The sequence below is a fragment of the Galeopterus variegatus genome, unplaced genomic scaffold, assembly GCF_000696425.1.
Source record: "Galeopterus variegatus unplaced genomic scaffold, G_variegatus-3.0.2 Scaffold2395, whole genome shotgun sequence".
Taxonomy (NCBI): domain Eukaryota; kingdom Metazoa; phylum Chordata; class Mammalia; order Dermoptera; family Cynocephalidae; genus Galeopterus; species Galeopterus variegatus.
Window position 1 is genome coordinate 251,672 of NW_007728506.1, and position 16,359 is coordinate 268,030.

At 34.8% G+C, this 16,359-nt stretch overlaps 2 protein-coding genes across 2 annotated transcripts in view; both read right to left on the bottom strand.

Moving 5' to 3' along the window:
- The window catches only part of KIZ (kizuna centrosomal protein), a 103,491-nt gene extending 98,289 nt beyond the window's left edge, over positions 1-5,202 (bottom strand). The window contains exon 1 of the mRNA XM_008581568.1: positions 4,877-5,202. Within this exon, the coding sequence (XP_008579790.1) occupies positions 4,877-5,169 (293 nt within the window). The 5' untranslated portion in view covers positions 5,170-5,202. The remainder of the gene's footprint in view (positions 1-4,876) is intronic.
- Positions 5,203-6,509: 1,307 nt separating this feature from the next.
- The window catches only part of LOC103597701 (centrosomal protein kizuna-like), a gene marked incomplete at its 5' end in the record, with an annotated part of 28,896 nt that continues 19,046 nt past the window's right edge, over positions 6,510-16,359 (bottom strand). The window contains 2 exons of the mRNA XM_008581569.1: positions 6,510-6,844; positions 7,496-7,871. Of these exons, the coding sequence (XP_008579791.1) occupies positions 6,510-6,844; positions 7,496-7,871 (711 nt within the window). The remainder of the gene's footprint in view (positions 6,845-7,495; positions 7,872-16,359) is intronic.

A 16,359-nucleotide genomic window follows, 5' to 3' on the forward strand; every position in this document is an offset into this window, starting at 1 on the left:
ATATAAATTAAACTTTATACAATAAGCATATAATGATTGGTAAGAGGCAATATATTAAAAGGCATAATGGTGCTCTAAAAGAGAAGATATGCCCTCATATACAAGAACATCCTCTTGGCGTTTCACTGCTGCCAGGACTGTTGGAATAAAAGGGTGACCAGCATCATGTAACTGAAAGTTATGGGGGTCGAGGAGGCAGGCCGTATGAAGGGCTCTGCCCCCAGTGGCCTATGTGACACTACTGTGTCTCTTGCCTTAGTTTCCTCATTTATAAAAGGTGAGATCTACCGTAGCCTGTTTACTTAGGTGCCTTCTACCCATAAAAGAAATTTGATGCTATTAGTACTATTTTTTTTTTTNAGGAGAAAGAGAAAAAGGAGCAAAAGTATTTTAAGTAATAATGGCTGATAATTTTCCAAAATTAATGATAGACCCCAAACCACAGATCTGGGAGGCTCTGAGAACACCAAGCAGGATAAACACCAAAAAATCTACACCTAGGGGTATCATAAAAATCCTTAATGTGTATCTTCCTAACAACAGAGCATCAAAATACATAGGCAAAAACTAGTAGAACTATAAAGAGAGAAATAGACAAATACACTATTATAGTTGGAGACTTGAACACATCTCTATCAGTAACTGACAGGTCCAGCAGGCAGACAATCAGTAAGGATACAGCCAAAATGAACAGCTCCATCAATCAATTAGATCTAAGTGACATTTATAGAATATTTCATCCCACACTCTTTTCAAACTCACGTGGAACATTCACCAAGACAGACCACATTCTAAGCCACAGAATATACCGCAACAAATTTGAAAGAATAAAGTCATAGGAAGCATGCTTTGAGACCAAACAAAATACAAAATAACATAGACTGGGTGGCTTAAACAACCAAAATTTATTTCTCGCAGGCCTGGAGGCTGGGAAGTCCAAGATCAAGGTGCCAGCCAATTCAGCTACTGGTGAGGCCTGCTCCCTTTTTGCTATGTCCTCACATGGTGCAGGAGAGCGAGCTCTGGTGTCTCTTCCTCTTTTTATAAGGGCACTAGATGTGCCAGCCAATTCAGCTACTGGTGAGGCCTGCTCCCTTTTTGCTATGTCCTCACATGGTGCGGGAGAGCGAGCTCTGGTGTCTCTTCCTCTTTTTATAAGGGCACTAGACCTATTGGATTAGGGCCTCACTTTTATGACCTCATTTAACCTTTATCGCCTCCTCAGAGGCCCTATCTCCAAATACAGTCACATTGCAGATTAGGGTTTCAATATGAATTTTGAAGGGACACAAATATTCAGTCCATTACACCAGACTATCCAAGAAAAAAAGAAGAGACACATATATCAGAAGGCATAAACATCATAAATGAAGGAGAGATCATCAGTACTGATCCCATGTATATTAAAGGAATAATAAAGGAATATTATGAATAACTATGCCCACAAATTTGATAACTTAGATGAAATGGACCAATCCTTGAAACACAACCTACCAAAACTCACACGAGGAGAAACAGATGATCTGAATAGGCCTATATTGATTAAACAAATTGAGTCAATATTTAACCTTCCAAAATCAGGTCCAGATGGGTTCACTGGTGAACTTTATCATGTACTTAAGGAAGAAATTATACCAATTCTACACAATTCTTTCCAGAAAATATAAACAGAGGGAACATGTGTTAACTAATTTTGTAAAACCAGCATTACACTAACACCAAAACCAGATAAAGATATTATTAGAAAAGAAAACTACTGGTCAATCTCTCACAAGCATAGAGGCAAAAATCCTTAATAAAATATTAGCAAATTGAATCCAAAACATGTATAAGAAAAATTATGTACTGTGACCAAGTGGGATTTATCCCAGATATATATAGCTGATTCAAAATTCAAAAATCAATGAATATAACACATCACATTAACAAGCTAAAGAAATCCATATGATCATATCATTAGGTACAAAAAAAGCATTTGACAAAAGCCAACACCCACTCACGAGAAAAACTCTGAGCAAACTAGGACTAGAGAAGAACTTCTGCAAAAACCCTATAGCTAATATCACACTTGATGGTGATGAACTTATGGGGAAAGATTAAGAACAAGCAAGGATGTCCTTCTCACAACTACTATTCAACATCACACTCTAAGTCCTAGCGAATGCAATAAGAAAAGGAAATAAAAGGCATACAAATTAGGAAGGAAGAAAGAAAACTTTGTTCACAGATGATGACATGCTTATACAGAAAATTCCAAACAACTGACCAAAAAACTCTTATAGATAATAAGCAATTACAGCAAGGTTACAGAACATAAGGTCAATTGCTTTCCTATATACCAGCAATAAACAAATGGAATTTGAAATTAAAAATACAATAGCTTTTACATTAGCATCAAGGAAGATAAAGTACTTAAGAATAAATAAACAATATATGTACAAGAGCCACATGAAGAAAATGACAAAATTCAGATGATTAAAGAAATCAAAGAAAATCTAAATAAATGGAGGTACATTCCATGTTGATGGATAGTATGACTCAATATTGGTAAGATGCTAGTTCTTTCCAACTTGATCTATGGATTTAATACAATCCCAATCAATACCCAAGCAAATTTTTTTATATTAAAAAAAACTGATTCTAAAATTTATAAGAAAGGCAAAAGACCCAGAGGAGCCAACACAGTACTGAATTAGAATGGTATTAGAGGATTGACATTAAATGAGTTCAAGACATGCTATAAAGCTATAGAAATCAAGAGGGTATGGTACTGGTGGAAGAATAGACAAATAGATCAATGGAAAACAATAGTGAGCCCAGAAATAGGCCCACACGAATATGGCCACCTGACCTTTTACAAAAGAGCAAAGACAATTCAATGGAGAAAAAATAGTCTTTTCCAGAAATGGTACTGAAAAATGGACATCCATAGGCAAAAAATATATATATACATGTATATGTATGTGTGTGTGTGTGTGTGTGTGTGTGTCTGTATTGATCTAGATACTGACCTTACACCTTTCACAAAAATTAACTCAAAATAAGTCATAGCTCTAAACGTAAAATGCAAACTATAAAATCTCTAGAAGGTAACTCAGGAGAAAATCTAGGTGACCTTGGGTTTGGTAATAAGTTGATATACAACTCTAAAAACACAATGCATAAAAAAAACTGAAGTCAGACTTTATTAAAATTTAAAACTTCTGCTCTGCAAAAGACACTGCTAGCAGAAGGGAAAGACAACCCATAGACTGGGAAAAAATATTTGCAAAACACATTATTCACCAGACAAAGACCTGAGAAAATGAACCACCAAATTAAAAATGGGCAAGAACCAAGGTTAAGGGTTTAGATCCCTATAGCTGCAAAAAAAAGAAAAAAATCTGAACAGACTTCTCAAAGAAGATACACAGATGGAAAATAAGTATATGAAAAGATGCTCAACATCATATGTCATTAGGGAACTGTACATTAAAGCAACAATGAGGTACCACTATATACCTATTCGAATGTCTAAAATCCAAAAAACTGACAATACCAAATGCTGACAAAAATTTAGAGCAACAAGAACTTTCATTCATTGCTGGTGATAATGCAAAGCTAAACGTAGACTAACTATATGATCCAGTAATTACACTCCTTGGTATTTACCCAAACGAGTTGAAAACCTATGTCCACACAAAAATCTGCACATGGATGTTTATGGCAGCTTTGTTCATAATTGCCAAAACTTAAAAATTACCTATACGTCCTTTAGTTGGTGAATGGATAAACTGTGGCATATTCAGATAATGAAATATTTTTCAGTGCTGAAAAGAAACGAGATAGCAAGACACAGTAAGACAAGACATGGAAGAACACTGCTTAGTGAAAAAGCCAATCTGAAAGGCTACATACTGCAGGATTCCATCTATAAGACATTCTAGAAAAGGCAAAACTATAGACAATAAAAAGATTAGTACTTGCCTGGGGTTTGAATGGGGGCGGGGGGATGAGAAGAGGAGGGATGAGTGGATGGAGCACCTGGGGTTTTTATGCAGTGAAACTATTCTGTATGATACTCTAGAGGTGTATACGTCATTATGCATTTGTAAACAAAACAAAGCAAAACAACAACAAAACCCCTTAATATATTACTTCACTCGCTAGAGAAGAACCAGAGAAACATGTCAGCATGAGAAACTGCTTGTTGGTTAATGCAGATGTATGCCCACACCACTTTTCTAGGTCCCTATCAGTCTATAATATTCCATCACGGTTTACTTGCATGTGGCCAGATGTGAAAATGCACTTACTCACACAGTAAGGGTACAAGGTGAGGGAAAGCACAGGTCACCTTGCCTACTTGGCCACTCACTTGGCTACCCTGTCACCATGTGTTCCTACACTGAACTCAGAACACATCTGATTCAGCCTGCTTCTGGTCACTACCGGTAGATACTTTTACTCATACAATCCTTGCAAAGATATGATCCTTGCTTCCAATTCTTCAATTGCACTATATTAACTTTCTGTTGCTGCATTAACAAATGACCACAAGTTTAGCACTTAACACAAATTTATTATCTCATAGCTCCCATGGGACAGAAGTCTTGATATGCGTTAGTGGAGTCCTTTGCAATGTGACTTTGCCACTCATACAAAGAGATGGACTGGATTTCTCCACCTCTTTACTTTGGCTGGACCCTGTGACTTTCTTTAGCCAATGGGACATTAGTAAACACGATGCAAGCAGATACTTAAAAAGCACTTGTGGGGCCATTAAGGAACTTACACATTCATGGCTAAGTGCTCAGTAATACATTCTCAGTGGAAAGGTCTCTAAAAATGTCTATAATTAAAAACAGAAGAGTAAAAAAAAAATTGAATGGCTTACTCTCTTGTTGGTGAGTTAGTAGAGGATTCCTTTTTTGAATCAGGAGAGCTTAGAGTTTGCAAAATATAATTATTTTTGTCAGTGGATAGGGCATCTCTTTCTTGCTCAGTGTGGATTAATTTTAAGGCCTGCATTCCATCTTCTCCTTCTATCTTGTCAGCCGGTTTTGGCTGTGGTTCTGGACTCCTTAAAATCAGATCATCCTCACTTACAGAAACTGTGAGGTCACTGCTGCTGCTCAAATCTTCCTCCTGTTCCTCTTGCATTTTCCTGAACATTTTTTGTTCTTGCATTTGTCGTTGTGACTTTGGGTCCCCATGAGCAAGATTATCTGTAAGAGGGGATTATGAATAGATGACTGATCACTAACTTCAGAGAGAAGTGAGATAACACAGAGCAGAATTAGGCATCAGTTACACACATGTAGAAACAATCCACAACTAATCAGAGTATTTAAAAACTCAAAAATATTAACAAATATTTTTAAAAATATCACGGTAGGTTAAAAAATATCACAGTAGATTTAAAAGTCAGTGAATCTACTCACAAAAATATTTAAGAATTCAGTAGAATGGAATTTGTTGGCAAAGCCACTATTTTAAGGTATAATGGTGCTCTAAAAGAGAAGATATGCCCTCATATACAAGAACATCCGCTTGGCGTTTCACTGCTGCCAGGACTGTTGGAATAAAAGGGTGACCAGCATCATGTAACTGAAAGTTATGGGGGTCGAGGAGGCAGGCCGTATGAAGGGCTCTGCCGCCAGTGGCCTATGTGACACTACTGTGTCTCTTGCCTTAGTTTCCTCATTTATAAAAGGTGAGATCTACCGTAGCCTGTTTACTTAGGTGCCTTCTACCCATAAAAGAAATTTGATGCTATTAGTACTATTTTTTTTTTTATCCCGGAATCAGTTTTCAGCAGTTAACAAGTTTTCTACACTGTAGATACACAAAAACTTCGTACAAAATTTTCTTCCACCTAGTATCTCTAATCAATAGTGAAAAAGCATATAGGAGCTTTCATGAATTAGATATTATAAGTGCTCAAAATATATAACACTGATGTTCCTGTTTGACACTAGAGATTCCAATGTCCCCTCATATTTACATTCAGAAAAGGAAAGCTGGTTTAGAAATACAATTAGAAGAACTTATTAACTCATATTTAGTCACAGGACAGAAAAGGCACTATGGGAAGGAATATTAAGGATTAAGCAAATTAATTAGATACAAAGTTCTTAGTCTTTAAAATTGAATTCCTAGTAAGTTTAACTATTTGTCACCTTCTATGGAACCAGAAGTTCAAAATGAATTTACTTCCTAAAAGGCTTGAGGGTCGGGCGTGGTAGGAAAGAATTATGAATTAACCAGAAATTGTTTGGATATAATTATAAACTATCAATCACCACAGTTCAGTTCAGTGATATTCAGACTTTTAAACCTATTTTGTTAAAAAAAAAAAAAAGAGAGAAAGTAAAAGAAAGAAAATTAGATCTTATCTGAAAGACTACTTATGAGACTTAAGGAACTTACACATTCATGGCTAAGTGCTCAGTAATACATTCTCAGTGGAAAGGTCTCTAAAAATGTCTATAATTAAAAACAGAAGAGTAAAAAAAAAATTGAATGGCTTACTCTCTTGTTGGTGAGTTAGTAGAGGATTCCTTTTTTGAATCAGGAGAGCTTAGAGTTTGCAAAATATAATTATTTTTGTCAGTGGATAGGGCATCTCTTTCTTGCTCAGTGTGGATTAATTTTAAGGCCTGCATTCCATCTTCTCCTTCTATCTTGTCAGCCGGTTTTGGCTGTGGTTCTGGACTCCTTAAAATCAGATCATCCTCACTTACAGAAACTGTGAGGTCACTGCTGCTGCTCAAATCTTCCTCCTGTTCCTCTTGCATTTTCCTGAACATTTTTTGTTCTTGCATTTGTCGTTGTGACTTTGGGTCCCCATGAGCAAGATTATCTGTAAGAGGGGATTATGAATAGATGACTGATCACTAACTTCAGAGAGAAGTGAGATAACACAGAGCAGAATTAGGCATCAGTTACACACATGTAGAAACAATCCACAACTAATCAGAGTATTTAAAAACTCAAAAATATTAACAAATATTTTTAAAAATATCACGGTAGGTTAAAAAATATCACAGTAGATTTAAAAGTCAGTGAATCTACTCGCAAAAATATTTAAGAATTCATTAGAATGGAATTTGTTGGCAAAGCCACTATTTTGTTTTCTACAAAGAAATAAAATGAGTATATTTTGTCCTTACATGAAATCACTACCACCCAGAAAGACTAAATGCCAATAAAAACCAGCAAAGAAACTCAGCCGCTCATCCCACCTGAGAAACCTTCCCAAGCACAATGCTTCTCTTGAGACCACTTATTTTCAGATGCACAGTATTCTGAAACTGATATCAGAGAGACTGGTGGGCTGCTCTTTCTTCCTCGACTTCAATATGTTCCCATGTCAGTATTTCTCCCTCTGATCCCTCTGATCTGCTGGAACTGTCACACTTTAAATCAGTAGTTCTGTGCTCTGGACTTAATCTTTCCTGTAACAGGGAATGGAGTTCAGCAGACTTTTTGCCTTCAGATAAATTACTCTTACCATGACGTGCGTTGCTTCCTATCTCCAAGCAACGAGTTTGTTCCTCCTCAGACAATAAACTGGCTGTGACTGGCGTTTTCTCACCAATATGAAAAGATGTCTTTCCATCTGTTTTGTCAGACTTATTTAAGCACTGTGTGTCACTACTAGTTTGTACTACACAGCTGTCTGTCACGTTACTGCTCTGGGCTGTCTGCCGGTGTGAACATGGGTCAGGAACTGAAAAGTTCTTTGTGGGTTGGGGAGATTTCTGCTCTGCACTGAAATCTCCAATGCTTGAGATGGCTGACATTTGGCGGCCCATAAAGATTGTTGCTGGATGATACAATCCTCTTGACACCACTATCGTCGAGTTAATTCCTGCTGGCATTACAACCTGCAGCACCAAAACAGATGTGAGTTAAATATATTGTGTATGAACAATTAGGTTGTTTCTAGAAATGAAAGGATCTAAAGGAAGCATGACCACCGAAATAGTAGCTACTATATTTCATAAAACTCACAGCTTTCTATATAATGAATGAGCAAAAAACAGTACAGTACATATTATTTAATTTTAACAATGATGTTGCTTCACAAAGCAAATAGTGAGGGAACTAGAGAATCTATATTTCTGAAAAAGGGATGCATGCATGACACAATGCAAATGTGCTTAATACAACTGAACTATGTACTTGGAAATGGTAAATTTTATGTGATGTATATTTTGCCACAATAAAAACCAAAAAAAGCTATGAGTTCTAAAAGCTCTCCACAGAGAAGTTTGGAATCAATGGAACTAGGGAGGTACTTGATCCAAAAAACAAACAAACAAACAAACAAAAAACACCAAAGAGAGAATGAGAAGGACATACAAAGGAGGTTTCAAAACTCTATTTCTAGAATTATGTGTAATATTTAAAAACTTCCGCTAATCATCTGCAGGATGGCATTAAAATATACTGCATCATGTGGAAAATATTTATAATTTGTAGTCAAACTGTAAAAAATAACAACAGGTTTTGCTTGACATCTTCAAGCAATTTTAAAGACATTTAAAGCAATGTAAATGTACTGGCATGTCTATGGGAGAAGAAGGGAGCATTGTCTCTTCTTTAGAAAGAGAGAAGTAACTGGTTCAGTAGATTGATCGAGGACACACAGTAGGAAGCAGAACAAGAAGCAACAATCATGAAGCCTTTGGAAAGTTAAGTATTTTTCTTCTAAAGAGACCAAAGCACTTCCAACACATAAGAGGATTTAATTCAGACAGGCATATGGAGTAGATGGGGAGATATATTTGCACCCCTCCTCCGCAGATGGAAAAACTGAGATCCAAAGTTTGACAGAGATGTCATACACACAACTGAAACAGAATTTTGAGAGAGAAAATGTCATGTGCACAGCTGAAACAGAATCTTCAAATATATTGTCTCTTCTACATCCAAAATAAAAGAAACAACTTTTAAGTTAACAACAAATGAACAGGGATGTCAGAGAAAATGGTGGAATAGGACCTCTGAAAATTCTCTGCCCCATAAAATAAATAAAACTGGAAAAAAATTTCATAATAAATTTCAGAACTCTGTAAATTAACCACAAGCTTGCAGCATTCTGGGGAGCATTTATTCAAGAATAACAGCCAAATTGTAATAAGAAAAGTGAGCTTTGTGGCATTTTAACTTCCCTTATTCCCATTCCTCTCTCCCCAGGTCTGTGGTAAACTTGAAAACAGTCTGTACTCAGTGAAAATCAACAGGCCTAGCAGCCACTGGAAGGGGCAAAATAGGGATGGCATTCTTTCAAAGCCCCAATCCTAGAGAAAAGTCATTATTTGACCTGTCTGGTTATTCCTGGAAGACCTCATTTAAAAGACTTGTCTTTATTTGACCTGACTCAGAGCCCACCCAGTACAAACAACTTTCTCCCTGGAGGTGTTTGTTGAAAATAATCAGAGGCAACTGTTTAACATTAAGGCTGCCTAAGGCAGTGGACAATACATAGGGCAAATAATAGGCTAGCCAGAAAAAGAAAAAGCTGGTGAATGAAATGTCTACAGGGAGCTCTGAAAAGCTCCAATATATTCCTGGGAATCTAGAAGGACATCTGCATGCCCAGGTCTGTGGTCATGCCCAGGAAAAGTCCTAAGTGGTCACCTCTGGCTTAACTTGAGGCTCTGTGTGAGCAGGAAGTGAAGGCTAAGGTGGAGTTGTAAACAGCCTGAATGAGTGTTGAAGTAGTGCCCCAACACACACCTAAAGCCACTTAGCAAAGACTGTGAGAATTGTGGTTCTAAGCATTTAAAGAAACATCTGTCTAATCATTAGCTAACCACTAAGTTAACTGAAGAGAAACTTCAGTGACCACACATAAAAAAGAATACAGACTTTACATAATTAGCTCAGAAAATCACTAAGCAAACAAATACTATAACAACAAATAGCAACAACAAATTCTGGGAGAGGCAGAATCCGCTTTTCAGTTGCCACATTTTATTATTTAAAACATCAAAATTTCAACAAAATATCAGGAGACATGAAAGAAACAAGAAACTATAACCCATACAGAGGAGGAAAAAAAAGACAAAAGAAACTGTTCCTAAGTTTACAGGTATTGAACTTAGTAGACATAGGCTTTATGTTAAAAGAACTAAAGGAAATCATGTCTTAAGAACCAAAGTAAAGTATGAGAACAATGACCAAATAGGATTATCAATAAAAAGATAGGAATTATAAAATATAGAACCAATGAGAAATGTAGAAATTCTGAAGCTGATAAGTGCAATCTAGCAAACACTTGTAAGTCTGTAAGAATTTTTTTAAATAAAAAAATGTACAATCACCTCAATGAAAAATTAACTAGACAGTCTCAGTAGCAGATCTGAACAGGCAGAAGAATTAGTGAACTTAAATACAGGTATGTAGAGATTATCCAGTCTGAGTAAAAGAAAGGAAAAAGAATAAAGAAAAATGAACAGAGCCTCAGAGACCTCTGGGACACCATCAAGCATACTGACTTACACATTAACTGAAGTCCAGAAAGAGAAGCGAGAGAGAGGTAACAAAGAGTTCAAAATGGTGAAAACTTCCCAAATTTGATGAAAAACATTAATATCTATATATCTGAGAAGCTCAACAAAGTCCAAGTAGGATAAATTTTAAAAGATCCACATCTACAAGCATTATAATCAAATTACTGAAAGACAAAGACAAAAAGAGAAGCTTGAAAGCAAAAATAAAGAAATGATGCCCTCACATTCAACTGATCCTCAATAAGATTAGGAGCTGATTTCTCACTGGAAGCCATGAAGGCTGGCCAGTAGTGGGATGGCATACTGATAGTGTTGAAAGAGAAAGACTGTCAACCAAGAATTCTATATTCACCAAAACTTTCCCTCAAAAATTAAGGAGAAATTAAGACATTCCTAGATAAACAAAAATAGAATTTGTCACTACCATACTGGCCTTACATGAAATACAACAGGAAGTCCTACAGGCTAAAATGAAAGGACATAAGACAGTAACTCAAATTCACATGAAGAAATAAAGAACACTAGTAAGGGTAACTACATTGGTAAATATAATAAGATAGTACAAATGTATTTTTTATTTGTAACTTTTTTTCCCCTATATGATTTAAAAGGCAATTTCATAAAGCAATAATTATAAATCTGCACTGATAAACAGCATATAAAATATAAAGATGTAGTTTGTATTATACCAACGTCACAAAGGAGTAGGAAGGGAATGGAGCTATATAGGAGCAAAGTTTTTGCATCATATGAAATTAAGTTGGTATTAATCTAAATTAGATTATTAAAAATTAAGATATTAACTTAACCCACAATAAAAGAAATGACAAGGGAATTAAAATGGCACACTAGAAAATATGTTTTAACATAAAAGAGGGCAGTAATGGAGGACTAAAGGAACAAAAAAGATATTTACAGAATACAAATAGCAAAACGGCAGACGAAAATCCTGCCTCACTGGTAAATAGGTTAAATGTAAATGGATTAAACACTACAATTAAAGTTAGATACTGGAGAATACACTAAAAGAAAAAAAAAAACATGATCAAACTATATGCTGTTTAAAAGAGACTCATTTTAGATTCAAAGACACATATAGGTTAAAAGTAAAGGGATGGAAAAAGATAATCAGAGCCCTGTGGAAAAAATATACTATGCAAACAGTAACCAAAAGAAAGCTGTAATAGCTATACTACTATCAGACAAAATATAGATTTTAAAACAAGAATTGTTACTGAAGACAAAGTACGTTTTATAATGATATAAAGGTAAATCCATGAAAAAGACATAACAATTAGAAACATACGTACACATAATGACAGAGCCCTAAAATACACAAGGCAAAAACTGAGAGAATTGATGGTAAAAATAGATGATTCAACAATAATACCAACATTCAATAATGGATAGAACTAAACAGAGGATCAATAAGGAAAAGAGAGGACATGAATAACTGCAAACCCACTAGACCTAACAGACATATACAGAAGACTCCACACACTAGCAGCAGAATATACATTCTTCTTAAGTGCACATAAAATATTCTTAAGAATATACTCATATGTATTCTTCATAGGCCATAAATTAAGTCTCAAGAAATTTTAAAAGATTGAAAATACATTTTCTGATCAGATTACAATGGAATAAAATTAGAAAACAATAAGAAGGAAATGTGACAAATTCACCAATATATAGAAATTAAAAAACACACTCCTAAATAAAGAATGGGTTAAAGAAAAATCACAGGCAAAATTAGAAAATACTTTGAGATGTATGAAAAGGGAAAGACAACATACCAAAACCAATGGAAAGCAGTATTTAGAGAAAAATTCATAGTTGTGAAGGCCTATCTTAAAAAAGAAGATCTGAAATTAATAACAATCTTCCATGTTAAGAAATGAGAAAAAGAGAAAACTAAATCCAAAGCAAGTAGAAGGAAGAAAATAATAAAGATTAGAGCAGAAACAAATAAATTAGAGAATCAAAAAGCAATGGAGAAAAATCAATAAAACCAAAAGTTGATTCTTTGAAAATATTAACAGATTCACAAACCTTAAGCTGGACTCAGCAAGAAATAAGGAGAGAAAACTCAAATTACTAAAATTAGAAATGAGAATGGGTACTTTGTTACTAACCTTACATAAATAAAAAAAATAAGGGAATACTACAAATAAGTGTGTGCCAACAAATTAGATCACCTAGATTACACACTACCAAAATTGCTTCAAGAAGAAATAGAAAATATGAATAGACAAGTTAAGCAATAGAATTAGCAATCAGAAACTTCCCACAAAGAAAAGTCAAGGCTTCACTGCAAAATTCTACCACACATTTAAAGAAGAATTAAAACCAATCCTTCACAAATTCTTCTGAAAATAGGTGAGAAAGAAATATTTCTCAACTCATCCTATGAGTCCCTGACACCAAAACCAGGCAAAGATGTCACAAGAAAACTACAGACTACAATTTCCTATGAATATAGGTTAAAAAATTCTCAATAAAATAACAGTAAGGTGACTCAGGCAGCATATAAAAAGGACTGTATTACTAAGTAGAACTAATCCCAGGAATGCAATGTTGTTTCAACATATGAAAATCAATTAATGTAATATACTATATTAATAGACTAAAGGACAACCCCTCCCATATGATTATCTCAATAGACATAGAAAAAGCATTTGACAAAATCTCAAATGTATTCATGATTTTAAAAAGAATCACTCAACAAACTAGAAATAAAAAAAATTTCTTTCAACCTGATAATGAACATCTATGAAAAACCCACAGCTAACAACATCATAGTCAATGGTGAAAGACTGAAAGCTTTCCCGAAAGATAAGGATTAAAACAAGAATGTCTGCTCTCACTTCTTCTATTCAACTCTGTACTGCAGATCCTAGCCAGAATAGTAAGACAAGAAAAAGAAATGAAAGGCATCTAGAAGAAGTAAAGCTATTTCTATTCACAGATAACATGATCTTGTATAAAGAAAACCTTAAAGAATCCACAAAAAAATTATTAGAATAAATACTTTCAGCAAGGTTAAAGAATACAACACCAACAATCAATTATCAATACACAAATAGAAATAATATATTTCTATTCATTAGCAATAAACAATGAGAAATTGAAATCAGAGAACAATTCCATTTACCATAGCATCAAAGAGAATAAAGTGCATAGGAATAAATCTAGCAAAGATGTACAAGACATGTATAATAAAAACTGCAAAGCACTGATGAAAGAAATTAAAGACATAAATAAATGAAAAGACATTCTGTGGTCAAGAAATATGACTTAAAATTGTTAAGATGACAATACTCACCAAACTGATCTACAGATTCAGTGTAATGTTTATCAAAATCTCAGCTGGTATTTTTGCAGAAACTGACAAGTTGATACTAAAATTCATATGGAAATACAATGGATGAGAAATAGTCAAAACAATCTTGCAAAGAAGAAAAAGGTTGAAAGACTCATTTCCCAATTTCAGAATTTACTACAAAAATTACTTACTAGAGTAATTCTAGACTAAGTGGTACTGGCATAAGGATAGATATACAGATCAATGGAACAGAGTCGAGAGTTCAGAAATAAATCCATGTATCTACAGTCAACTGATTTTTGACATGGGTATCAAGATGTTTCAATGGGAAAAAAATAGTCTTTTGAACAAATGGTGTTATGACAATGGGATATCCATGTAATAATGAATAAAGTTGTATTCCTACCTCACACCATATACAAATTTTAAAAAAATGTATCAAAGATTTAAGTGTAAGATCTAAAACCATAAAGCTAATGGGATATCCATGTAATAATGAATAAAGTTGTATTCCTACCTCACACCATATACAAATTTAAAAAAAATGTATCAAAGATTTAAGTGTAAGATCTAAAACCATAAAGCTTTTAGAAGAAAACATCAGTGTACATCATTGTGACTTTGGATTAGGCAATGATTTCTGAGATATAGCACTGAAAGCACAGCCAACCAAAGGAAAAAGACTAATTGAACTTAATCAAAATTAAAAATTTTTGTGCTTCAGAGGACATCATCAGAAAAGTGAAGAGATAACCTACAGAATGGGTGAATATATTTATAAATCATGTATCTGGTCATGATCTAGCATACAGAATATGTAAAGAAATCATACAACTAGACAGTAAAAAGACAAATAACTCAATTAAAAATTGTCAAAGAATCTGAATAGACATTTCTCCACAGAAGACATACAAATAGCCAATAAACAAATGAAATGTATATTCCCTCATTAGAGAAATGTAATTCAAAAGCAAACTAAGATACCACTTTACCCACTACAATGTCTTAGTTCATTTGGCCTGCTATAACAAAAGACCATAGGCTGGGTATTTCTTTCTCACAATTTTGAAGACTGGTAAGTCCAACGTCAAGGCACTGGGAGATTCTGGGACTGGTGAGGGCATGCTTTCTCAAAGATGACACCTTTCTGCTGTGTCCTCAGATGGTGAAGGGGGCAAAAACTCCCTTGGGCCTCTTACATAATGGCACTAATTCCACTCATGATCTAACTACTTCCCAAAGGCCCCCCACCTTAATACCAATACCTTAGAGATTAAGATTTCAACATACGAAGTTTAGGGGACACAAACATTCAGAACATAGCAATGGCTATAATAAGAAAGATGGGCAATAACAAGTGTGGCTGAGGATGTGGAGAAACTAGAATCATCATACATTGCTGGTGGGAATGTAAAATGGTGCAATCGCTTTAGAAAACAGTTTGGCAATTCCTGAAAAAGTTAAACACAGAGTTAACATATGACTCAGCAATTCCATACCTAGCTCAAGAAAGGTAAAAACATACGTCCACACAAAATCTTGTACAAGAATGTTCATAGCAACATTAGTCATAATAGTCAAAAAGTACAAACAACCCAAATGTCCCTCATCCGATGACTAGATAAACAAAATGTGGTATATCTATACAATGGAATATTATTCAGCCATAAAGAAGGAATGAAATACTGATACCTGCTACATCACAATGACATTTGAAAACATTATGCTAAGTAAAAGAAGCCAGTCATAAAGTTTATAAGATTGCATTTGTAGGAAATGTCTAGAATAGGCACATTTTTAGAGACAAAAAGCAGATAAATGGTTGCCTAAGGATAGGGGCTGGATGGCAGTGGTGGGAGGAGTAGGGGGTGAGAGAAGTTGAGGGAAGTCAGGAGTGACTGCTAAAGGACTTCTTTTTAAGCAATAAAAATATTCTAAAATTCATTGTGATGATGGCTACACAACTCTGTGGAATATACTAAAAACCATTCAGCTGTCACAAAAAAGAAAAAGAAAAAAATGAATAAAAAATTCTTATGGAAGAAATTAAGTTACGTGGCTAATTTAAGATCAGGAAAAGTATATCTGTGCCATTGCGGAAGGAAGTATGAAGATCCAGCAGGATAAAAAAGTTTAGAGGAAAAAGAAAATCCTCCCCCTATGACCCCTTTAAACTTCAGTCTTTTAGTTGTTCTCCCCAGAGACAGTAACTCTGGTAAGTTTTTTGCAGATGTTTCTGGAGATGTTCTATGCATATACTTAGCAAGTATGTGGGTGTATAAAAGATGGCATACTATGTATTATAATTTTTTTTTTTTTTGTCTTTTTCCGTGTCCGGCAACGGATCGCAACCCTCAAGTGTCGCCCCTGTACCGGACCTTTTAATCATTCTGTCTTCCTCTATATATACATGTGTATATACTTATGTATATGCATACTATTTTTTCTTAATCATTTGAGGGTAAGTCAAGACACCCGTCCCTCCTACCACTAAGCACTTCAGTGTGTATGGGTATTTCCTAAGCATAG